We start from the raw sequence: 25733 nt of genomic DNA on the forward strand, positions 1-25733 counted from the left end.
CAAAACCAAGTGCCTGCCAGACAAGGCCCACCTGGGGCTGCCTGCTCAGCCTGCCGGTAAGTGGATGGGTAACCCAAGTGTTCAAAACAAGTCTCTTGCTGACAAAAAACCTCAAGAGCCTGGCAAGGACAGAATCCCAGTAAGCACACTGTGTCCAGACATGCAGAGAGCGCCAAGGATGCCCTGGCATGCTGTCTTCCCTATCCCCTGGGAAATTTTTATATTTAATTAGAAGAGAGTTAAGGAGAAAGACAAGTGCATGTGTAGGAGTAAACCATCACCCGGGTAGCTGATTTCCTCCATGCAGGAGACAGAAGCAAAGGAACATTTAATCCTGCTGTCTGAGCATGGCCAAATTGAGATCTACAGGGACTTCTCTGTGCAAATGCCGTACGGCAACAAACAGCCTGGGTAACAGGATAAGCTTTATCTGAACAATCAGCCACTTCAGTGCAGCCTTCCAGGGCCACTCCAACTGGCCAGCAACGGGTCGCCTGGGGACAACTCCTCCAGGCTGGCAGGAGAATCAAGAAAAGGAGCTGCTGCAGAGCAGCTTGGGATGTGGCTGGATTTGGGCAACATTGCCAAAAATCCTCAGTGAGACCTCCAGTTTGCTTAGAAAGTGCCCTGTTACCTCCCCGCCTTGACAAAGCCCTTCGGCTGGCAGCGCAGGGCACGGGGCTGAGGCTTGCCCTGCCTGCCCACCCCAGCCCCGGTGCCCTGAGCACAGCAGCCCCCCGCACACCGAGCAGGGCCCGTGACCCGCCCGCCTCCGGAGAGCTCTTGTGAGCGCGGGGATATTAATGATGCTGCCTTTTGATATGCAAACGCAGTGCTCATTACGCCTCTCGCCCCACATCCTCCGAGCGGTTAATTAAAGAGTGTGCAGCAGGCAGAAAATTATCGTCGCCTGCAAAATAAACCAACAACACTCGGATGGCTTCACTCGGCCCCTCCGAAGCACGTGGGCCAGCCCTGGCAGCAGCAGGATGGATGGACAGGTGGATCCACGGTGCCTGGTGCCTGCACAGCCGTAACCTGCAGGGTGGGAAGCTGCAGCCAGGACACGGTGGCTGTGTTGGAAACAGACAGGTTCAGGGCAGCTGTGGCACATGGGACAAACACACAGCTGTGGGACCACAAAGGCACCAGTGCCACTCACCAGCACCGTGCTGGTCTTTGCCCAGCTTCTCCCAGGCTCTAGGTGAGCAGGAGAGCTCCCATTCCATCAGCCCAGGGAAGGATGGCCTTCCCCACACCTTCCCTGGACTCTCACCACTGGAAGCCGAGATGGGAACAAGTTATTTTAGTGCTGAGTTTCATGGTGCCTCTGTTTCCCCAGGACAGGAAGACCTGGACTCACCACTGCACTTGGCAGGGAGAACAGTGATGTCCAGCTGTCCTTGATGGTGAGCCCTGGGGAACTGCTGCTGCAGCCCAGCAGCAAGGCAAGGTTAGTAGGGCTGACGTGCAAAAAGCTGCTGCTTTGACCCATGCCACTGCTCTGCTGTGAGAAGAGGTTCTTCCCAGACCCATTCCCCAAATCCATCTCACTCTGCTCCAGTCTTGTCTTGCAAACAATCATCAGCTTTTCAAGGCTCTGAATCCAGTCCTTGCAGAAAGAAGCAAGTGCCTGCAGCAATCGAAACAGATCAAAGGGAAGGGTGGGAGTCAGAGCCCACAATTTCCTTCTCCTCTGACTAAACGAGGAATCAAATTAACCTGATAGTGAGCTGAGAGAGACTGCCCTGACCCACTTTCCCTCCTAGGGAGGGTTCATATTTAACTCAAGAGTGCACTGGTCACAGCGGCCCCCAGGGACTGTCTCTCCCCACTTTGCTGTACCAGAACCTCAGCTGTGACTATCCATCAGAGGATGACGCTTGAAACTCTAGATGCCAGGACATGCCTTTCCCCCCTCCCAGCTGAATGAGAGAGGGGAAGATAGGATAGCAGTTTACTCTTGTGTGGGTTTGGGCACATTTTGGGCATCTCCCTGGCTTGTGGCAAATCTTCTATATCTGAGCAGTGATCTGCTTGGGGCAAAAGCACTGTCCTTATCCAGAAGGAGACATTGGTTTTTTTCCCCTGCCGTTTTCTGGGATATAGCCTGCATTTGTTGATGCTGTTGGGAAGCAGAGATTACTGCAGAAATGAGTAACTCCCACTCACTCCTCTCACAGAGCCGGTTAGAAATAACAGAGGCAGCAGGTGCTCTGTGGACAGTAATGGACTTACTGTATCCCTTTCCACCCAAAAATCACTGCCTTGTTTGTTGGGAAATTGAGAACTTGCTGGAGGCAAGCTTAGGAGCTGCCTGATGCTTTGGAGAAAGATCACTCCTTGGCTCTTTTGCTCATCAATATAAAAGCACTAGCACAACCCAAGCTGTGCTACATGGGCACAAACATCACTTCTCCCTGGCCTTCCAGGACAGGCTGAGACTGCTGTTTGCCTGAGAAGGTGGTTCAGGTCCCACCTGTTTGCTCCTTCTCTTCTCTTGTTCTATGCTAGAGGTGTTTCTGTGCCCTGGGAAGGAGGCCCCGTCCATGGCAGGATGTTGCTCTCTGCAGCTGGAGCAGGACAATGGAGCAGCTCAGTGCTGCAGGACAGACCCCAGTGTTTTCCACACATCCAGTGAGAAGGTGCTGGGAGTGGGATCTAAGCAGCCCTTCAGGTACTGCTACTGCTCCCAATTGTTCCTGTAGCCTTTCTCTCATACCTTCAGCCTTTGTGGACCTTGCTGCAATGCCAAAGAGCCATAACTCCCATGTCAGCAGCTCTGCACAGCTCCAGGGAATGCACTGCCCCTGCCCTTCAGCCTCCTTCCTGCTCCTCCCACGAGGAGTGCAATCCATCTCCTCATCTCAGGACTTGCCCTGCCATCCATCACTGACTGCCTGAGCACATGATCCTTCCCTTCTCCAGACAGCAGTTGAGGAAGGCAGCTGGGACCAAGCAGTTCCTCTGCTGAATCCCAGACATGCTCACACCTTGGCTCTGTGCTGCAGGGCTGGAGCTTTGCTGACTTGAACTCTCCAAAGACCAGCAAAGTCCATGGAGCTGCCTGGCACTGGGGGCACTACCTGTGATCCTTGGAGAGGGAAGCTGTGGCAGATGGGACATCCTGAATACCACCTCTGTGGACCATAGACAGCTAAACCCATCCTTGTTGCCATGTCCTGGTCAGCCCCCCCAGGGCTGCAGAATGAATTATGCACTGCCAGGGAGAAGCTCAGTGCCCGCTCTTTGAGGGAGGGCAGCAGGGAGGCTGGGAGTGACCAGCACTCCAGGGCACAGACAGAGGCACAGCCATGAGAGAGAGGATGGAGCCAATTTTTGCCCAGCATTTGAATGATTTTTGCCCAAGATCATAAAACTTCAGAGGCAGAAGCCTATTCCTTTACTCTGGTATTTTTCCCTGATGCCAATTCCATTGAGTTTCTCTCCCATTCTTTGACTTTTCCACTCCTTAAGGCAGGTGCTTTTGCCTGCAGCACCCCTGCATTCCTTGGGCTGCCCCCTGCAAGCCAGGTACAGCCTTCCCACACATGCCACAGCCATGCTCTTGAGCCCCTCACTCACCAATCTCTGCTTCCCTCCCTGCCAGACTCCCCAGAGCAGTTCCAGCCCCTCTGTGTGCTCTGGGGGGAGCAGCGGACAAACACACTGTTGTGCCACAGGAATACAGCAGAGAAATACAACAGCAGTTGCTCTGACTGATCCAGCAGAAAGATGACAGCAGGGAAATCCCAGTGCTCCCACCTCTGAGATTTTCACAATAACACCTCCTGTGGTAGGGATGTCTCCATGAGGGCAATGTTGTTCCAGAGCTCCTAGGGATTTGACCCAAGCTGACCTGGTATCACAGACATGGTAACCAGCGGAAAAAGATTTTGGAAGGCTGAAAAGAATCCCAGCTTCTGGTGGTATATTACAGACATCAAACCCCAAATCTGATAAATATGTGGTTTAATGTGAGTCAGTAGTAATAGGTGTTACAAATTTAAATACCTCACTGCACACTCAGTACATAGCTATGCAGAATTATGAAGCACTTTGGATTAATATGCATTTAGTACAACACACCAGTATATAGTTTGTATTAAATTGCTGCACTTCCATGTGCATGCTAATATTAAATAGGCAACTCCTCATGTACATAGCAGCAGATATTAAGATGCCAAGGCTAATCCTGAGCTTTCAATGACCCTAATGCAATATTGTGGAGAAGCATGCAATGACCAGAGGGCTAAGTGGTGATCAGGCCCTGCTGGCTCCTGTTTGTTTGCAAACAGGAAACAGGATTCTGCAAGTTTGGAACAGCAGGAAGGGATTAGCAGTCTTGGTTCCTAGGTAATGCTTTTTGGGATGACTTGACACAGACACATCCCAAGGGCTGGGCTCACCCAAGCCCTCTCTGAGGGGCTCCCTACTGGGGACAGATGTCTCAGCTCTTGCGGCTCAGCCACTGGGCCCTGGCTGCCACTCTCCTCCACAGTGCAGTGAGTCACCAGCATCACATGAAGAGTGGAGTCCTCTACGGATGTCACATTCTCCTTGCTGCCCACAGCAGCCTGGGGAGAGGCCACACCATAGGCAGCCCCCACAGCCTGCAGCTCTCTGGCTGGTGTTTGATTCCCTGAGGACATTTGTCCAGGCTGATTAAAAGCTTTACACTTCCTTCCCAGGGACCATTCTGCAGCCTTGGACCTGGGATTACCACCCACCCAATTTCACCCCTTTCTAGCTTGATCCCTCTTCTCCCTTAGATATTTGCTACCCTGGTTCCATCTCTTAAGCAGATATGAGGCTCTTCTACTCACTACATACTAGCTTCCCAGCCCGTTCTCCTGTTTTTATACAAACTGTCCCAGTCCGGTTCAGCCTCTGGCAGCCACCCTAGGCTGGACACGGTACCCCAGGATGCTGTTGGGGCTCTCCAGAAGCACAGATTGCCCATTGATTGCCTCAGCCATGCCCAACCTCAAATCTTACTCAGTTTCAACCTGCAATCCTGTAGGGATCCATCATTCTTCCACCCCTGCTCCTTGGCAAGACAATGAAACACGATCATCAAGCTTTCCCATCTCATGCCTCACCCTACCCTGCCCGGTAGATGCCCAGATCCCTCACACAGTTCACAGTCCCAGAAACTGGGTCTGGTGCCACTATTTGAGGACAAAAATCCCACAGATATCATGGTATGCTCCATCCTTGGAGTTTTGCAAGACCCGGCTGGATAAAGCCCTGAGCAACCCAGTACGGCCCCATAGCTGACCCTGATTTGAGGAGGAGGTAGGACTTGAAACCTCATGAAGTCCCTGCCAGTTTCCTTGTGGCCTTAACCCCCTGCCCACACAAACTTTAGAGGTGGTCCCAGACCTTTCCTAAGCTGCACAGGGCTAAACTTGGCTCAAGTTGGTGGCAGCATCTTCTTTGAAGCTCTTCCCTCACATCCAGAAGCTCCCTCCTCCAGGGTCCCCCCTGCTTCCCAGGCCCCTTCCAACCTTCCCCTTTACTGACTCCCTGAGAGAGCCCCTCTCTCCCTGGCAGGGCCAGGCTCCCACCATGGTGCTTAGTGAGAGCTGGCTCTTCAGAGATGGGAGGCACACACTGCCTGATGGGAAAGCTGAATAAAATGAGCAGAAAATGTGCTGAAGCCTTTTCCACTTTTTTTTTTTTTTTATGGCTGGCAAATTAGTTTTACATTAAGTTTTTAATGTGCTTGGCTTGTCAGCTCTGCTTGGACCATGGTGGGACCAGGCAGCACAGGGGGAGAGGGGACAGCAGGGACAGGTGGCAGGGTGCTGGAGCAGATGATGCCTGTGCATGTTGGATGCAACCCCACTGTCAGATGTCTCAGGCTGCCCCAGCTCCAGGAGAAAGCAATGAGCCTTCTCACCTGCTCCCTCAGGGCTTTGGGGACAAAGAGGGGACAGGGTTCCAGGGGCACTGGGCAATACACAAACCCACCCAGGTCTAGTCAGGCACCTGGTTCTGATCCTTCCCTTGGGAGCCACAGTTATGACCCTTTGCAGGGCAGGGCATTGTCCAAATTCCGCCTCTTTATCTGGCAAAGGTGGTGGGTACATGCCACCACAGTGAGTGCCTGAAATCCCTGCTCAGCTCTCCCTGCCTCTCCAAAGGTTACAGGAAGTCAGAAGAAACCTTCACTCTGCAAGCATCATGATGGTCACCATGATTCAGTCCTTAGGGAGTCACAAGAAGGTTCCCTTGGTCCTGGAACAGCAGCAGGCAGGTGAAAGCCACAGTGAAATGAGATGGCATCCAATAAATTCCTGGGAAAGAGCAGTTTCATCAAACCCCAATATAACCCCTCAGTTTCCACTGAATTGCTGCCAGTTCTGGACCAGTTCTAGAGTGGGTAGGTTACAGATGAGGCACAACCAGCTCAGAGGAGGCTTTTTAAATTACAGCAGACCCCAAGCTGCTGTAGTTTACACTGGGGAATACATCCAAGCCTTTCATATATCCATCCTCAGGGGTTTTAAGTGTCTCCTTGCTTGCAGGGGTTAGCAAAGCAAGTGTTTTCAAAGGGAAGTGAAGGGATGGTAAAAAACCAGCATCCACAGCTGGGAGCAAAGAGCAGCTTTTTGTGAAAGTCACGCAAAGAGAGAAATCAATACAGCTCTAAAACGGGCACAACAAAAGAACAAGTGGAAAAATCAAGTGGCCCACCAAATCAAACCAGAAGGTGCAAGCAAGGAGCTTCACAGCTGCCTGGGACTGCAGGAGAAACCACTGAGAAAGAACAAAGAGTAAGAGGTCAAAAATATATGGGGTAACAGAATGGCTCAAGACATCACACTCCCAGTATCCAGTCTCCATGAGTCCTGCAGAGATCTCCTGCACCTGTCTGAGGACCCAGCAAGGCTCCATGCCTCAGCTGACCTCCTGTGCTCCATGTGTGACCCTTTCTTCTTTTTGACTCCATGTTATCCACCATGTTTCTGCATGTTATCTAACCACACTCCTCAGGGAAGGATGAGGCCGTGAGACAGTCCTGAGATGTGTTGCTGGCTGCTGTGATAACAGCGCACAAACACAATGTTCACTGCCATTCACTTTTGCAGCCCTGAACCTTTTCCACGGGCATCTCCAGGAGGAGCCAGGCAGTACCTGTTTAAAGCGGAGGTGTCCCAGCCCAGAGACCCAGCCTGCTCATTGCTTTGGCCTGAGAGGACCCAGGGCATCCTGTTGCCTCTGGGGACACCAGGCAGTGTGCCTGCCCTAGACAGTGTCCTTGCCTGTCACTGTGCTGGGTCAGCAGCCTGGGAATCAGTTCCAGTGTTATGCCTGGAGGAGAAGCAGCACCAACGTGCAGACTCAGCAGACGAGGTGTCCTGTGGGGAAAAGGCTGCTTCTTCCCTGTACCCCCTCCAGCACAGCCAAAAGCATGGGAAAGCCCTGAGCAGGGGCAGGGGAAGCAGCAGGAGGCCTTCGGGAGCTTGGTGAACTTGGACAGCACCTCCTGAACCTGTATCATAGAGCTAATCCAGGACTTCGACGCTCAGATCCTGACAGCAGTAGCCACAGGCACACAAGTGGGAAGGCTGAAGCGAAAACTCCCGTGCACCCCAGGCAGCCCGTGTCCCATGCCGTGGGGCTGTGGCCTCTTCGGCTGCATGGTGCCCAGTCTAAGCTCCCACGTGGGCCCCATGGCCCCACCTGGAACTCCCTATCGGCATCTTGAACAAAGCCCTGACCTTCCACCCTCTTCCCGAGCCTGGCTTGCAGGGCAAGCCCTTCTATCGAGCAACTGCACGCCCAGGAACGGAGCGAGCTGTAACACCGGAGTGGCGTGGCCGGGGTGGGAGACGGCCCCGGCTTTCCTGGCTCCTGCGGCCCCCGATGCGGCTGGGCCGGCTCCCTGGGAGGGCTCATCGCCGCCAGGGCCGGAGCAGGGACACTGGCGGCGGTGGGTGCCCGTGCCCGCTGCCAGCCCCGGCCTCGCAGCGCTCCGTGAAAAGGCCGGTTTGTAGCGCTGCCCGCAGCCGGGAGCCGCGGGAGCATGAGGCACCTGGCGTGCGCTTCTGCAGCTCCCAAAGGAGAGCGGCCTCTGCGCTGCTCCTCCTCCCCCGTGCCCGGCCTCACTCTGAGCTTTCCAGACCTGACTTTGCTGCCCGTCCTCAGCCCCTCCATGTGAAGCTGCAGCTCGGCTCAGCAAGGCCAGCACCACTCCAGTCCCGCAGGCAGCTGGTGGACTCTCCTCGTGCTCCCTGCTCCCCCTCTCCTTGGGACAGTGGGATCCAGCCTGGCTGGAGAGGGAACAGTGGGAGGACTCCAGCTCTCCCCAGCCCTTGGAGCTCCTGCAGCCACCAGTAAACAAACGTGAGGCCCCTGCAGCCAGCAGTGCACGCACAAATCAGAGGAAGGAAGGAAGGAAGGATGCCTGCTTGGGGAAGCTGGCCCCAAGGCTTCCACCACCTGCAGCCAAGGGAGGCCAGGCTAGGATGTACCTCACAAGGGGTGGCAGGGCACCAGAGGCAAAGCCCCCAGCCTCTCCCAACCCTACTTTCCTGAGAGGTGTGTCAAGGAAAAATTACTTCCACAGTGACCTGGCTGCATGACCGGTCAGATGGGAAACAACATCTTCCCTTCCAACCCTGGAGCCAGGTCCTGTGCCAGGACACATGGTCAATGTTTCAGAGATAGGGTGTTTCAGGAGAGGGTGAAGCAGCAGCTCCCCACTTTTACCAGCAGAGAAAAGCAGGTTCATCCCCTTCCCTCCCAGGGCAGCCCTGCACACTAGCAAGGAACAATGCACAGCTGCCAGTGAGGAGGCACTTTCCAGGCACATGGATGCCATGGTACTTTTGGGAGGGGGCACGAGGCTGGTACCCAAGACTGCATAGGGATTCAGTGCACAGCCTTCTGCACCCTCTGAGCAGCAGCTGGAGGAGGCACGGTCTCCTTGGGGACCCATCTGTCCTTAGAGAGACAGGTAGATGCTTGGGGCACTTTCTGGGCTTGCAGTGGCAATGTCACCAACTCACGTGCATCCCAGTTATGTGCAGGCTCTGTAAACTTCAGGCAGTTTAGGGTGAAATGAGAGACTTCACTGATGCCAAGCTAATTCAAGGTTCTGCAGAAGTGTGACAACCACATCAAAAGGACTGAGGAGGCAGAGCAGATGCTGTGCATGCTGCTGCTATGGGTCACACTCGGCTCTCCATCTGAGACACAGCTCTGGGATGCTGGGAGTACCACTGCCCTGGATGCTGTGCCAGAGATAGGCCTTGCCTCTTGGGCTCAGGGCTGGGGCCACAGCAGATCCCATCACCTCCTGCTGCTACATGGCCAGGCAAGCAGCCCCTTCCTGGGCAAGCACCCTGCTCCCTATGGCAGACACACCCTCACCAGTGTGATCCCTAAACTGGAATAGAGGCAGAAGTATCTCAGGACAGAACTATAGCTCTCTAGTCAGAATTTTCTCTAGCCTCAAGTACTGCAGACACTATGCAGCAACCTCCACACTTTCCCTAGGGACTGGCCAGTTCCTCTCAAGATGCCTCTACTCTGTGGGGATCACCTATAAAATGTGGTGGCTATGGCCATACCAACATCAGAGCAACTTAAAAATCCACAAAGCGTTGCAAGTAACAGTAAACAGCACCATGTACAATCTAAGACCTTGCATCCTTTTTTTCCAAAATAGGAAACTAACCTGACCCAAAATGTTTGAATACTGAGACAGACCTGCTCTAAGATTGAGCAGAGCCTACACCTTCATCTCTAGCCAGCATTCCAGCCTTGGCAGTCTGCAAGGAGGGGGCTCTCTTTCCCCACTACACACAGGACACGTGGCATCCAGGCCTAGCAGGTGGCAGGCTATTCCCTGTCTTAGTCCTTACAGAGTATTTTAAAGGAAATATTAAGGCTGGTATGGATGCTAGCCAATGCAAACTCACGTGTGCGTGAACTGGGGGAAAAGCAGAACAGGGGCTAAAAGAAAGGCTGCATTCATAAGCAAGGATGCACTTCCAGTCAGTCAAGCAGAGCACCACCAATCCCAGGTATGATAAGCCTCAGGACAAACGCTATGTTAGCAGAAGACAGCAGCATGTTATTACTTCCTGTTAACCCAGCAGGAACATAGTTGCAAAAGACAACTCTGAACAGACAGATATCAGTCCAATAAACTAGTTCAGGATTTCCCAGCAAGAGGAATACAGGAACCATAGGAAGGACCCAGCAACGAACATCCCCTGTCCTCTGGATCAGAGAGATCCTGGAGAACCCTTGGGGGCACACATCTTGGTGTTTGTACATAAGAGAACACAAATGGGGAAACACATTAAAGATTTTGTATAATAAAGTCACATTCCACTCTCTAAAACCATGCTGTCTTGTGTTGCAGCAGCCCCCTTGTTAGAGGGTAAAAACGAGCCAAGGCACAGACTTGTTGTTAAACATAGCATAAAAATGGTCCTAGCTTATTTCTCTGGACAGCTTAGTCATCTTAACTCCAACTATTCACTGACTCTGTCCGCAGCAAGCTCCTCCTGTAGGTTTCTCTTGCAGTCACTGACTGCTGGAAACTGCCTGCTAAACTATAAGGGCATGTATTAGTTTGCAGATTCTGACTGCAGGCTTTTACCTAGCTAGACTACGGCTTCAAGTTCAACAACAGGCCCTAACCACAGACCCAGACTGACCTTGTAGCAGCAATTCTCTCTCCCCAGGATTCTGCTTCATGATTCTCTGCTTCATGCTCCTCAAGGTTCCTCCTCCATGATGATACTCCCCTTAGCAGCTCACCCCCTCTTTTATCTCACTCATCCTTATTGGATGTAGCTGTTGCTCATCAGGGCCAAGGCTGTATTGGCTAATTAACACAGCTGCTATTATCAGGGGTGAGGCCACCTGTATTCTCTTCTCCTACATCTTGCACCGTGATTGAATGACCCCTGTTCTTTAATCACTGACAGGAATTTTCAGGACATGTGAGTGTGTGAATGTGGAGCACCTTACCCTGGCACAGCATGAAGGCGGCACTCGTGGCTGGCTTTGACAGCCCTGAAATTCGTTCTGGGATCAAAGCAATGTACCTGATGCCACCAAGAATTACTGAGAAATAGTTTCTGAGGGTTTTTCTACCTGTCTGAGGCAGCTGGAAAGGCTCTGTGGGGCTGGCAGGGAGGCAGCAGCCCAGGACTGGTTAGGAAGGGGTGTGAATTGTCAAAAAGACAAACTGCTCTTTAACCAGGCTTTCAATCTCCAGTCTTCACTGACATTTTCACAAATCCACCTTTCTCAGTCCAGTGAAATATGGAGTGTCTTAGTAAATTCATACCCAACCCCTCTGCTAATTCACAACATGTGAATGATTTTTATTAAAAACACCAGAAGCAGTGTTAAAGTTACTACTGTATTTCTAACTTCTGAGGAAATGGAACTACAAAAGATTCAGGCTGAGTAAAAGTGTTGACTTGGATACAGCATGATTCATGGGGCATATTTAACATTGTGAAGCTTGAAGTGCACCTTTAAAGAGAAGAAAACAAAAATTCAAAGATATGCCTAAGTCCAATATGGCTTTTGATACTGGCTTGGAGTCTCCATCAGTAGATGATTTTCCTCTTGACCTCACCTCAGGAGAGGTGGGAACAGGCCTGTGAGGGGCTGAGCAAAGCTGGAGGAGAACTGCACTGTGTCCCATTTATGGTATTTTCTGTGCTAGGAGTAAGGCAGACTCGAGGAGCTTGTAAGGTTTGACCTTTTCCTGGGAGGTTTCTCAGGAGTTAGATGGGGTGCTAGGGGTATGACCAGCCCAGGCTGCTGTGGATCACAGTGTGCTAAGCAGGTGTGCTGAGCCAAGGCAGAATCCTTAGCTGAGTTAGCACAGCTGCTCTCACAGTCAGACCTGAGATGCTCTCTGTGCTTGTGGGGTGTGTTTTCAAACAGACATCAAGGCAGGCTGCAGAGACCAGCAAGAATCATGAAAAGCCCAGAAAACTCTGATTCAGTATAAGAGATAAAGAAGTTTAGTCTATTTAACTTCTCAGAGAGAAGGTTAAGAGGTGCCTTGATCATGATCTATTAATACCTACACAGGAGAAATAGTTCAGATAGCAGATAGCTCTTTAATCTAATAGGCAAAGGCATAATGTGATCCAGTGGCTGGAAGCCAAAACTCAATGTCTCCAGCCTAGAAATAAGGGGAATGTTTCGCCATCAGGCACATCAAGCTCTGGAACAACTCACTCACAGCAGCAAAGGCATCTCTCCTGAGACAGAGGTGTGCCCATGCTGACAGCTCTGGTGTGGGAATTACTGGGTACAAGGCTGTAGCCTGTCACCCACAGGGGCAAGGCTCAGCAGCCACAATGACTATTTGGCACTGAAAATCTGGGAGTTTACAAATGAGTGGTTGATTGAGTTTAATTTTGTATAGAGGAGGAGAATCTCTCCCACCACTCCTGCCCAGCAATTTAAAACTGGTCTGTAGCCACGATTCTGTGAGTATGTCAAAGTGACTGCATAGCATTGAGGCAGTAACTTTTGTCCTCATCCATTTCCTTTACCTTATGTCTTATATTGACTTCTTGAGACTCTTGGGAGGGCAAACCGAAGCAGGGGGAGTGAAAGGCAGGGGTAAATAAACACATCCTTGGGACATTACCACTCCTGCACACACAGAATTTATAAGCTACTCAAGAGAAGGGATTATAGCATGAGCTGTTTATCTCCCCTTCTGAAATACAGAAGCATGATAAGTCTCAAGTATTTTGTTAAAGCTTCTACATGAAGGCCAATGAGAAAGAACATTTTCTGAAAGTCAGATGTCCCCAAAATATTCGTCTTTGTCCCTTAAGATCAAGGTATCAAAAAATCACTCTTGAGAAATCTCGGCCGGCGCTGCTGCAGGGCTTAGGAACGACTTCGGTAACCCCATCGGGCTCTGGCAGACTTTGGAAGCTCCTCGAAGGGAGGCTCGCACCCCCCCAGCCCTTCAAAGGGAGCCCCAGGGCGGGGAAAAGGCAGCGGCATCCCCGCTCCGTCGCAGCCCTCCCGCGGCTCCCAGCCTGCTGCAATGCCCCAGCCGAGCCAGCAGCAGCTCTTCCTCTGCCACACACCTCCCCATCCTCCGGGGACGGCAGCAAAGTTTTCCCTTCTCGGCCCGGAGAGGCGCTTCCTTCCAGCACGGACAGCCCGAGGCAGGCGGGAGTGCTCCCGCATTGCTGCCGGAGCGCTGCCTCCCCTCCTCCGGCAGAGAGAACGGAGCTCGCAGGTGGGCTTACAAACACAACACCGGCTGACACAGACTTGCAAAATGCCTTGCTTCAGCACACAAATGATGTTTTCTATTAGTTTGCCTTTATATTTACGTGCTTTAATGCATTGCTCTTTATGTTACCGGTGTTTGGCAAGATATCTGGGGTATGTAACAGGGCCAGTTACTGACAGAGTCATAACTTTGCTCCCGACTGCGTTTGGAGTGATTAGAACAGTAACCTTCATATCACCTTAACAGCCACATTCATATTTCATTACATATATTCCCACACATGTTGTTAAGGAAGGTTTTTTTGAACCTTAAGAGAAGAAAATACAAACTCTGTGCAGAAATCTGTTGCTGAAGAGCACGAAAATTGGATATTTTCAAACCGCATTTTGGCTCAGATGAAAATGTACAAGGTGAGTTTCCTTGACTCACCGAGTCACCAGCAGTCTCTCTGCTCTCCTGCCTGGAGCCACACAGGGGAAAAATGAGGCCTTTTAAACAGAACCAAATTTTCTTGATGAAGGTGAGGTACAGCCACAGCAGCCCTTCCCTCTGGAAACAAACTGACCACAAACACACACCACAGAGCCTAATTAATATTTTAATACTCAACAGTCAGAGATAGAGAGCTGTAATTTGTACTAACAAACAACATCTCTCTAGATTAACACTCAAAATACCAGGACAGCATCAGAAAACATGATCATGCCCAGCTGAAATCATCAGAAGCATCTGTTTCTCCTTCAAGCCTGGTTTAATTCCTCATTTTTTGCACCATTCTCTCAAATTGCTTTATTTTGTATGAGACAGCCTCCACAACACCTGTGGGTATGAGTCCAGGTATCTCTGGGATTGTTGCAGGATGCCCTGGATTTTTGCAGATGTATTTTAGAGCAATGTCAGTGACGTGTGAGAGAGGAACAAACCCTGACTCCTTGGAAAGACTGGGAAGCACGCAGGTGCCTGCCTGGTCTCGTATTCTTACTCTGAGCCCCTTGATTTCTTCCTGGCACTGGTCCCTGGACTGGTTCCTGCCCCCTTTGGCCAAACTCCTTGAAATCTTGCCATTCCTGCACTTCCAGTGCCTTTGCCCCCAGTTTGCAGCGGCTGTGAGCCAGCTGGATGCCTGCTCGTGGCTGCTCCCCACAGCTTGCTGGAGGTGCCAGGTAGGTGGGAGCACAGGTCAGGTGCAAGCCATGGGCACCTGGAGCTGTCAAAGCCTGTAAGCCACATGGGGTGACACTCAAGGCCATTGCACAGGTGCTCTGAGCTCGCAGGTACAAGGTGGGCTACACCATGGCAAATGAATCAGCAGAAGGGGATGGCCAGAGCCAGCACATCACCTGAGCTACAGCAGCTCCAGAGCCACCGGCTTGTTTCCAGCAGCAGCTGGTGGCATGGCACTTTCCCAGCTCCGGGAAGAGTCAGACAGGCAGGAGCCTCAGTCCTTGTCCTTTGCAAGGTGTAGGAAAACAAGCAAGAGAGCGAGTGGTTTCAGGGCTTTCTCATTCAAAACAGGGATACTCCAATGCAATAGCACTGTATAGCGAATGCTACAATGGGGAGCTGTTGCTATGGTGAGGGAAATAATATTTAAGCACCAACTGTTTATAAATATAAAATCCCTACAAAGTTTTCTAAAATTAGATTAAGGGGGCTAGGGCTGTCAGGATATTGTAAAAAAACTTGAAAAACACCAGTATTTTTGGACACACAAGATCTGGGTACTCCTAAAACAGCAAATGTGAGTCCAAAATGCTAAACAACAAATGTGACAATCTGCCATTGTGCTTCCCGAGTTTAAAAGGCAATCTCATAGCTCTGAACTCACTGTCACAGCCTGGCAGGCCTCTGAGAGTGGAAGACCTGTGTTCCCAGCGATTTATTCTTCTCTTGACACAAGTGCAGAGCAGAGACCTGGGCCCCACTGCTACTCGTAGCCTGCTCCCTGCCAAGTGTAGTTCCAAGCTGCTGCTGAACATGCTGGTGCTGTGATCCCACAGTTACATATTGCAAATCCTAGAGTCAGAGGTAAGGATTTGGAAGTCCATGAGCTGGGGAGGCAGCGCCTTGCAGAGCTCAGGGTTTTTCAGGAGATAGATGTTGTTCACATGGATAGAAGAAGAAAACTGCTGTGCCCAGTGCCCAGGCAGCTCCAAACATGCCCCCAATAAAACAGGGATATAAAAAAAATGAATATCTATTGTAGCATCTCCAGAATCATAACCTATCTTTTGCTGGCAGCTGCCATTTCAGCAGAGCTGCAGTTAAACTGCTAAAAAATGCAGTTTAGTTGGCAAGCACTGGACAAAAGGGAAACATTCAAAGTTGCCAAAAGTAAATGTCTGACCTGTTTCTAGGGGTCGAACAGAAGCAGAAGGGAGAATGTGACTGTTAGAGCACAGCCACTTCAGCTGCTCTGACACACTCCCATGCTTCTTTTCCCTCTGTCCCATCCCACCTTCACAAGGCAGGTGCCATCCCCTGCCAGTATTTTGGCACTGGCACCACTGAGGATGGTTTTGGACCCTGGCCGTGAGCCCTGATTTAGGTGGCACAGGGAGGACTCCTGGCGCTGAAGAACCAGCCCCCACGACAATATTGTTTTTGATGAGCAGAGGCCGCCGGAAAACGAGGGAACGAATGTGCACCATCATCGCTACCAAGTCCGGCAGGGCTCGAGGGGCTGCGGGTGCCCCAGCAGCGGGGTGCGAGGTGGGTGTGAGGCACCCGCTGCCCCGCGTCCAGCCGGCCCGCAGCGTCCCTGCCAGCACCCAGGCTGCGGGACACATCTCACGGGGGGAGCCTCGCCGGGCCCCCCTCCCACCCCCGCGGCGGGAGGGGCTCTGGCCGCTCCGGCCGGGCGCCTCGGGGAGGTAAATAAGGAAACGGGGAGCTTCCTGCCGGCAAAGCCGGGGAGCCCGCGGCCGGGCTGCGGTGAGCGGGCGGCGCGGTGCGGGCAGCACGGGGCGGCGCGGAGCGGAGGCTCTGCCGGAGCGATGCAGGTGCCTGGCGCTGCGGGCGCCCGTCCGTCCGCGCTGCCGGGCGGAGGGAGGAAGGAAGGGAGGGAGGGAGGAAGGGAGGGAGAGGAGAGGCGCAGCCCCCTCGCCGCCCGCCCGCCCCTCGCCCGGCGCGGCGCGGAGGGCGTGGAGAGGCGGCCCCGCTCGGCGGGCGCCCGCACGGGCAGGGCAAGGCAGGGCGGCAGCGCGGGCAGGGATGAGCCCCCGCAGCGCCGCCCGCTGAGCTCCGCCGGCTGCCGCCCCCGGGCCGGGCCGGGCTCGGCGTCCCCCGCCCCAGGAGCCGCGGCCGGGGATGCGGGGGGCAGCCCGCCGGGGCGTTCCGCCAGGTAAGGGGCGCCGGGGGTGGGGGGAGAGCGGCGCAGATCGCCGGGGGTGCCCGGGGGCGGCGGGCTGGGGCTCCCTCGTAACCCTTTGCGCGCCACCAACTTTCCGAGGCAGCGAGACGTCGCCCGCGGCGGCGGAAAGGACTTTTCCCGCTGGTGCCCAGCCCGGCTGCGGCGGGACCCCGGCCCGGGCTGCGAGCGCCCAGAGGGAGCCGCCGCCCGGGGCTGCCTTAGCGGAGGGGACGCAGCAGCCCTGGCCCCAGACACCCGCGGGAACGAGCTGCCGCGAAACTTGGGCTGCTGTTGGGCGAGGAGCTGCCGCCTGGAGCAAGTAAGTCCCCGGTGGCACAGGGAGGCCAGATGCCCTGCCCGGCCGTGTAGCCGCGCCAGCCGGCGGAGCGAATGCCCCGGCGTTTGCTGTCAGACCTCCAGGCGGTCTGAGAAACCTGCCGTGAGGGCGCAGGCTGACGAGGAGACCTCACAGAGTGGGGTGCAAGCACGCCATAGCACGGAGCAATCCTACGGGAAAGCTGTGCGGCTCGAGATTTGGGCTCTTGACACGGCCGTAGGTTGGGGACGTTGCCAAAAGAGTGTTTTGAGGCGGTGAATGAGCGCGTTCATCCCAAAAGAGCCTTCCGGCTCCTGCCAGGGAGTGCTCTGGGAGTGAGCAGGCACCAGCAGGCTGGTGGATGGCTCAGGGGAAGGTGGAGAGCACAAACCTCCCTGTATTTGGTTTAGTGAGGCGTTCGCCTCCTCGGGAAGAGGCAGATGCAGTTCAGCAGATGAGGGATAAACAGGCACAGGTGGATGTTGCGATAAGAAAACTCTGGGACCGTCTGTGGTTGGCATTACTTGATAGTGATTAATTAACTGAAAATGTGTATGCTGTGTGCCAGTAGGAAAGAGATGGATTCCCTGTTGAAAGTCCTGTGATTGTTTAAGTGCTGGTCAAAGTGATCAGTAATCTTCTGCTGTTAAAAGATCTGTCGCTCCCTCTGGAACGCAGAGGGAATGAACAGATATAGGGGAACAGGGGACATGTTGGGGTGGCTCTGAGCACAGGAGTCGTGTACCTTATCATAAGAAAAGTGCTCCAAGAGTTGATGAATGCAAGAGCAGAATGAGTCTGGGGGGCATGAAGCACCTCCGCTTGGCACACGGTGAGGCACCCGATGAAGGTGGCAGGCACAAGTTCCCAGCTGGCATCTGAAGCTGTGACTGTAAGGAAGCTCTGGTCCTGTGCAGCTGAAGAGGAGGCAAGGCTGAAAATTCATTCCCACTACGTCAGGATCTGATGTTGGAGGGGCTTGCTGAGGGGGAGGCTTGGGGACAGAGACCACCCCTGCTCACATCTCGGTGGTGGTGCTCCAAGTCAAGTAGTGCCTGTGGTGAGGGGGACAGCTTGGTGCTGCTTTTTCTCAGTGATCTCTCTTTCCTCTGGGGAGTGGTGGGGTCCAGGCAGACAGTGCCTGGGCTGGGTGGCCCACAGGCATGTTTGGTGTCTGCCAGCCTTTGCAGAGCCAACACCATGACTAAGCCACTGCGACCAAGTGGGATGCTTGCACCCCACCAGAAGCCTGTCTTCTCTGCCTCAGTGGCCACAACGTTGTTTAAGGGGATAAACTTTGCTCAGTGGGAGAACACTGGGATGTGTCAGGGCCTTTGCCAGTGGGTCACTGGCTGAGAGTTGTTTTGCAGACCTGTGACTTAACTTTTATGCCTGGGTGGTGAGGTGGGGAGGAGTGGGGCTGCAGGAGGGAGCTGCTGGCTGGGCAGGGAGGCACCGCAGGATGCTGGCTGCCACTTGTCCCCCTCAGCAGCCCTCAACAAGCCATACTGCTCTGGGCAAGGCATGCAGGGGTGTTACATGCTGGGCAGGGGGACAGAGGCACAGGTGCAGGGCTGAGCAGGCGCTGAAGTTGGTGCTATGAATTCTCTGGGTGACTACGCATGCATGAGTCTTCTGGGTGGGGGAAGGGGAAGGGAGAAGAGGGGTTGTCTGCCGTGAGTCACATTTTTGGGATGTGTCCCCTGGTGAGCCTGCTGCAGTCTCTCTCACTTGTGTCAAGAAAGGGGTTTTGCCTTAGAGCTCGCAGCCTTGTGCAGGGTGTGCTGGTGTGCCTGTGCCCGGCGGGCGGGCAGGTGCGCAGCCCTGCCCACTCCTGCAGGCATCCACCCCTCTCCCTGGCACCGAGACCCGGCGCTGCTCAGGCGATCACTGCTCACAGTTGTGTTTTCCAGCTGGTCCCAAAGTCCTGAGTCACTCTGTCGTTTCCATGGAAACAGCCTTGCTGGCGGGAATCAGTTTTGGGGGTAGAGGGTGCCGGTAGCTGGACTGGCACCAGGCAGGCCTGCGGGAAGGACTGGCAAGGCTCGGGCACTCCTCTAGTGCATCATCTTTGTGCCAGGGATTTTACGAAGGCTTGAGCAGGCACCTCTGTTGCACAGACCCCCACACCTTCCACTCCCTTTTCCTTTCCTCCCTGCCATGGGGAAGCAGAGAGGTTTCCCTGGCAGTGGCAAGGGAGCTCAGGATGAGCCCAGCCAGGTTGAGGGTACAACTTCTGGGGAGCTGTTGAGAGAGGGGACAGCCTGGATGGCAACTAAGAAGAGTAGGATTTCTTTGACTGCCCTGTGAGAGAGCCTTGGGAACAGCACTGACAGTATCAGTAACTGCAAGGGCTCCTGTCTAAAGCTGCCAACACTCCTCAGTTGCCTGAACACGGGCTCCTCCAGGGAGCAAGGGGACCTGCAGGGAAGGCTTGGGGCAGGAGTCTAGGCACCTGCCCATGTGGAGATGCTGTGGGAGCCCCCCACGAGGATGAGCATACCACAGTGCCTTGAGGCACTGCCCTGCATAACACCTAGCTGCTTTTGCAGCAGAGGAGACCTGTGAGTTGTACTGACCCTTGCAACTTCCCCACAGACTCCAGCCTACTTGGCAGCACCTGAACTCAGCTGCCAGCGCAGCCTTCAGTGTCACGGCCTGGCTGCATAGCTCCAGAAGCAGGTAATTCCCATCAAACGTAGGAAGACCGTGCCCAAAACAGGAGCCCCCGGTCCCTGCTGCACAATGGCTGGCCGGCCGCATTCACTGCTCCCCGCACCGGTGACTCACAGATGCCATTCAGCTTAATTCATCACCTCCGATCTCCCCGGCGCTCCTGGGCTGTCTTGCTGGCTTCTCGCCTGCTCATCTCCCTCAGAGCAGTGCTGGGAGTTCAGTGGAAGAGGAGGAAGAGGAAGGCAGGTGACTCTGCATCCGCTGCTGTTGGCAGGTGCATGGGGGAGGTAGCACTGCCTGCGCCCATCCTCTCCCTTCCTCCAGGCTCAAGGCTGCGGGAAGTGGGGCAGGGGAGAGGAAAGGCTCAGCACCTTCCTCTTCCCACAGACAATGCTCCTGTCCCTGTGCCAGGCACTGGCTGGCCTCCTGCTGCACTTAGAGCCGTTTGCCAGATGCTGTGTATCCCTTGTGGACAGTCTGGTCCCAGTGCGACTGCAGGCAGCTGCACAGAAATGCAGGCAAGGCAGCAGCGTGCAGTCTGGTGTGCTGTGACCACAAGGGGGTTAGGGTTGGGAAAGGGGCAGTGGTGGCCCCAGCACAGTGCCAAAAGAGCCCACCTGCCTTCTGGCAGGCCCCTTGGAGTACCAGCAGTGCCAGGGGCTGGAAGGTGTGAGTGATGTACCCCTACCCCATGCTCCATCTCATAGTCCCAACTGCCTGGAGGAACACGCTGAACTCAGCTCCCACCCTTGGGCTGCATTTGCTCATCATTTTTGGTGGAGCTGAGCTGGAGACAGAGCAGAGGGTGATTTCGACTGAGAACACTTCTAGCACAGAAACATCTACAAGGCCAGCGTTTCGGATGACTCCCATGGTCTGGAGCTGAGGAGCCAAAACGATCCATGCCTCACACAGGACTCTCAGATGCAGCCCCATGGCCCTCTCCAGCTGCTGTCTGAACTGCTGGCCCTGGGTATCAGTGCCTGAAGAGGAACAGGCCAATTTAAGAACAAGGTTCCTCGGGGCAGGAATGGGAGTGCAAGTGGCTGTCCTGCTGTGCCTGTGTGCAGGACACATCCTCCTGGGGCATGTTGGCTGCAGTCCACTGCTCAGCCTGCCCACTCTGAGCTGTGTGGAGCCTGGCACAGCTTCTCCTTGGCAGGTGTTCACACCAGCCTGGCTCTGTCTGACAGATGAACAAGGGGCAGTGGGAGTAAAAGTGATCCTCCGTTGTCCTGGCAGCTCCCAGGTGCCATGTGCTTCTGCTGCACCAGAGCACTCAGCTGCCAGTCACCACTGCCCCAGGAGCCCGGGAGTGGATTGAGCAGGAACTTCAGCCCCTCAGGGACAGGCAGTGATGGGAGGAGGCAGGAGAGCCAGTTGGGAGGTGAGAGGAGGTTCTGTCTGGCTTTAAAGGCCACAGATGAGACATCAGGGAGGGAAGCCTTCTCCCAAAACCTTCCCCTCCCTGGCTGCAGCTCAGCAGATGGGCAGGGCACACACCAAGGGTGTCAAGGGGCAGCAAAGGCTGAAGCTGGGCTGTGGTTTAGCACTTGCTCAGTCAAGGAGGTGAGTCAATGCCCCGTTTTTCCCCCTTTGCCATTTGGGACATTGCAAAGGGGAATGGGTCAGTGTGGGTGGAGAACCTGAAATGCTCACAGCCTGTGAGTGATCTGGTGGGCATTGGGACCAAGAAGGTCTCTGGTTTGCCTTTTTTGGGGAGCCAGCAGCAAGTTTCTGCTATAACCAGGACAATCTGAGTCTCATCTGCTCCAGCATCTATCAACAACGAAGCAAAGAGTAGGAGCTGAGGTTGTGTGTGAAGGATGCAGTGTGGTTGGCCATCACTAGAGAGCAGGAAAGCATTCCCACTGCATTTCCACCTAGGCAACATGCAGAAGACACAGGGCCAGGAGATACCAGCCGGGACTCTCCTGTCCTGCTCTGCCTTAGCAGACCTGGAAAAACACTTTATCCAAGGGATAGAATATTCCATGAGGACACTGGGGCCCTGTTTCCCCTTTGCAGGGTGGGTAACCCCAGTCCAGCAGCAGCAATAGCCAAACATCTCTGACTTTGGTCTTCCAGCCATGTGCCACAATCGTTGGCAGGCAGCAGTCCAGGTGAAAGCAACCTGTATTCAAAGCACCATTTTGGGTCTAAAGCACAGCTGTCTGTGCACAGACACAGGGAGCGCTGGTGGGAGGCTGCATGCAGCAGCTGTCCTGGTGTCCTGCTCTAGACCCCTGCTCTCAATGAGAGGTCTCTCAGTTGATAGTTCCTGAAGCTTCCTGCCTCCACAAATCAGCTAGGGCAATCAGTAAACAATAAAAATATTAATTTAGAAAATACAAGGCTTTTTTACTCACCTGCAAGTCCAAGCTGCCCTCCTGGTGTCACTTGCTGGGTGACAGGATCTCCCCAGACAGTGGAACACATTGAGGATATGGGAACAACACACCATGGCAGCTTCTATGGGTGCTCCAGGGACCAAACACCAGGAGCATTGCACCGCCCCAAGCCCATCAGGAATTTCAGTTTGCTCTGGGTTAAAACAGCCCTCACATGCTGAAATCCATTGCTGGCCCACTGGTCTCCCTCAGGGACCTGGCACAAGCAGCAACAGCACTGGCTCTGACAGTCCCACCCACAGTGACCTGTGTGCTGGGGCTGAGCAGGGGACCAAGCCCTCATCATGAGCTTGGGGCCAGCATGTTGTTCTCCCTGGGGACCCACGGAGAGCAGGGAAGAAGAAGCAGTGGCAGTGATGATACAGTGGGCTCTGCTGGGTGAGGAGCAGAGATACTTGGGTCTTGTCCCCTTGGTTTGTCTGAGGTGGATGGGCAGGTGAATGTACCACACTGCAGGAGGAGGCACACGGAAGGAAGATGGGCAAAGAAAAGTGGATGCAGGGGAGCTTCAAAACCATTGCTAATACTGGTGTGTCTTGCACACACGGATGTTTTAGCTTGTCAGGAGTTTCTGGAATGCATCCTCCATGTCCTGTCTCCCAGCCCCACCGATCCTCTGAGAACAACAGTATGTGGATATGAAATGGCTGTGCTTTGGAGAGCAGCAGGCAGTCTATGAACATTATTTGGTTAGTGAACAGGGGGAATACTGAAGCACCACCACAGTTACATCCCCTCCCAGCAATGTGGCAGCTTCCCAGGCATGATGGGTACTCCCCTCCTCATGGTCTCTGAGCATCCCATCCAAGGGTCTTGCTCAGTTTCCCCTACCCTTGCCCATGTGTGGGCAGCAGCAAGGCAGGGCTAGCACCACTGAAGTTGTTCTTTGCAACTACAGCCCTACCCTTCCCTGCACCCATCCCTGGTGCCAAGGGCTACTGTCCTGGTTAGCAGTAGAGTATAGAAGAGATGCAATGTTGCATGCTTCGCCTTTGTAGTATTGTTTTTTCCCCCGGTGCTCAGAATAGGAGAGCCCTAAATCCCAGCGTGGGGCAGGATCTTACCAGCCCCATGAGCTCACTGCTGAGGGCACAGCTCTGGCTGTGCTTGTTCCCAGAGGCTGACAGACTGAGCTGGCTGTTGGACCTCTGTGCAGAGGTTTGCAGCTCCAGGAGAGACACTGCCACTCTCCTAAGCAGGATGTTGCTGGCCTGTATGGGCCATCCCTTATCCTGACAGCTGGACAGAAAGGATGGAGACAAGACAGCACCATCCCCCGACCTTTCCCTGCTACAGCTCCTGCACTGGGGGTGAAAGGCACTGGCTGGTGGGGTGACAAATACCTCTCAAGGCAGCTGGGGAAGAGCTGCTGTCATTGCAACAGCTGAATGGAAACACACAGACAGTGTCAGCACCAGGTTCTAACATCCCCCTGCCTGGGTTACAGGGAATGGGGTGAGCTGTGGGCCACAAGATTTGTGTACATCCACAGCCTAGAAGGAACAAGGCTAAAGTCCTGGCTGGACATATTTCTCCAGGTTTGCCAGCCTCTGCCTGTTGTTTTTCTTGTCTGAAATGGGGCTCTGCAGTGTGTGACTGGGATTCACATAGTTATGACTAATGGACATACATTAGGAGGGCATTTGTTGGTACCTGCATCAGTTGGATACTTGGCAGTCCATGCTCAACCTGTGAATTCTCTGTTGGGTTGCAGACACCAAGACGACCTGCGAAGAAGCTCCATGAAGGTGACCAGCCATGCAATGTTCCTGGAAGGCTGTACTCCTCCTAGCCTTGGCATCCATTGCAATCCAGTACACAGCAATCCGGACCTTCACTGCCAAGTCCTTCCACAGCTGCCCCATCCCTAATCCTGTGAACTGCAGCCTGAGCCAGGACACTGATGTGGCTGACAGGCTGTGCGATGAGAATCCCACTTTCCAATATAACCTCTCCAGGAAGACTCATGTTCTCATCCTTGCCACCACCCGCAGCGGCTCTTCATTTGTTGGGCAGCTGTTCAACCAGCACTTCGATGTCTTCTATTTATTTGAGCCCCTCTACCACGTCCAGTATACCCTGATCCCGAAGCTGACCCAGAGCAAGAGTACGACAGACAGGCGGGTCATGCTGGGGGCCAGCCGAGACCTGCTGAGGAGCCTGTATGACTGCGACCTCTACTTCCTGGAGAACTACATCAAGCCCCAGCCTGTCAACCACACCACCGACCGCCTCTTCCGCAGGGGAGCCAGCAAGGCCCTGTGCTCACCACCTGTATGTGAGTCCCTGGGAGCTGTGGATCTCCATTTGGAGGAAGGAGACTGCGTGAAGAAGTGTGGGACCTTGAACCTGACGCTGGCCACCGAGTCCTGCAGAGAGCACGGCCACGTGGCCATCAAAACCGTACGGGTGCCCGAGGTCAGTGACCTCCGGGCCCTGGTGGAGGACCCGCGGCTGAACTTGAAGGTCATCCAGCTGGTGAGGGACCCCCGGGGGATCCTAGCGTCCCGGAGCGAGACCTTCCGAGACACCTACAGGCTGTGGAGGATCTGGGATGGCACTGGCAGGAAGCCATACAACCTGGACGTGACCCAGCTCACCACAGTGTGTGAGGACTTCTGGAACTCTGTGTCCACCGGCCTCAACCGGCCACCGTGGCTCAAGGGCAAGTACATGCTGGTGCGGTACGAAGACCTGGCCAGAAATCCCATGAAAAAGACTGAGGAGATCTATGATTTCCTGGGCATCCCCATGGACAGCAATGTTGAGCGCTGGATACAGAACAACACCCGAGGAGACAGGTCCTCCTCCAAACACAAGTACGGGACGGTGCGCAACTCGGCGGCCACGGCGGAGAAGTGGCGCTTCCGTCTGTCCTACGAGATCGTGGCGTTCACCCAGCACGCCTGCCAGCAGGTGCTGGCACAGCTCGGCTACAAAACTGCTGGCTCTGAGGAGGAGCTTAAGAACCTCTCCATCAGCCTGGTGGAGGAGAGAGACTTCCTGCCCTTCTCCTAAGGCAGCCCCAACAGGCCTGGTTTTGATGCGTACTGTTTCTAACTGATGCCTTATTTTATTTTCTTTCCTTTTGTTTCCCCCTCTTTCTCTCTCTTGTCTTTTTCTCTCCAAAATTTGCACTAAACCTTGAGCAGGAATCTCAACGGCCGAGTCCAGGGGAAGTGACTGCTGCCCCTCAATACATTTTGGATGCCAGGAGGAGTTGGGTCTCTCCAAGCAAGAGCTAGAACTCTGGATGGGTAACAATGTTTACAAAACACACAAAATGTATAAAGCAACCTTCAAGCTTTCCAAACCGAAGGGTATCTGGGGTACTGTACTTTTGCACTGTTTACTTTTACAATGTAAGAGGTAAATATAAATATAATTTATGAATGGTGTCATCCCCTCTAGAATAACTCCCCCTGCCCCCAATGAGCAGGTTAAACTGGAAGCTGAAAGTGGAACAACCTCCTCATTTTTCATCTCAGTGCTACATGTCTGTCTGTTGAAGTCCTGTAGGAGCAGCTGGGCAGTTGGTCAGCTGCTCCTACATGGTTGTTTGGTAACACCTGTGATATTTCTTTGTGCCAAAAACCCAAACAAACAAAAAAAAGGAAAAACAGTGATTGGGTCATTTGGTTAAAACCCAACACATTTAATGCTTTATTTCTGTGTTTTCTGTAAATAAAAGTGCAATAAAACTGACCTGGGGGTGAATTCCAA

General features: G+C 53.8%; 1 protein-coding gene across 5 annotated transcripts; it reads left to right on the forward strand.

Annotated features, from left to right (window-relative positions):
* The first annotated feature begins 16030 nt into the window (after nt 1–16030).
* CHST1 (carbohydrate sulfotransferase 1) lies at nt 16031–25733 on the forward strand. Of its 5 annotated transcripts, none has more exons than XM_066321198.1 (2): nt 16031–16128; nt 23725–25733. In XM_066321198.1, the coding sequence occupies exon 2, from the start codon at nt 23769–23771 to the stop codon at nt 25026–25028; it is 1260 nt and encodes a 419-aa protein (XP_066177295.1). In that variant the 5' UTR covers nt 16031–16128; nt 23725–23768; the 3' UTR covers nt 25029–25733. The 5 variants fall into 5 exon arrangements, with proteins under 5 accessions (XP_066177295.1, XP_066177296.1, XP_066177293.1 ...); XM_066321199.1 differs by lacking the exon at nt 16031–16128 and adding an exon at nt 16198–16257; XM_066321196.1 differs by lacking the exon at nt 16031–16128 and adding an exon at nt 16403–16598.

The sequence above is a fragment of the Sylvia atricapilla genome, chromosome 6 (genome assembly GCF_009819655.1).
Source record: "Sylvia atricapilla isolate bSylAtr1 chromosome 6, bSylAtr1.pri, whole genome shotgun sequence".
Taxonomy (NCBI): Eukaryota; Metazoa; Chordata; class Aves; order Passeriformes; family Sylviidae; genus Sylvia; species Sylvia atricapilla.

What these genes read in the sequence shown, in the direction of transcription:
- CHST1 (XM_066321198.1), top strand. Translation starts at nt 23,769, where the DNA reads ATGCAATGTTCCTGGAAGGCTGTACTCCTCCTAGCCTTGGCATCCATT.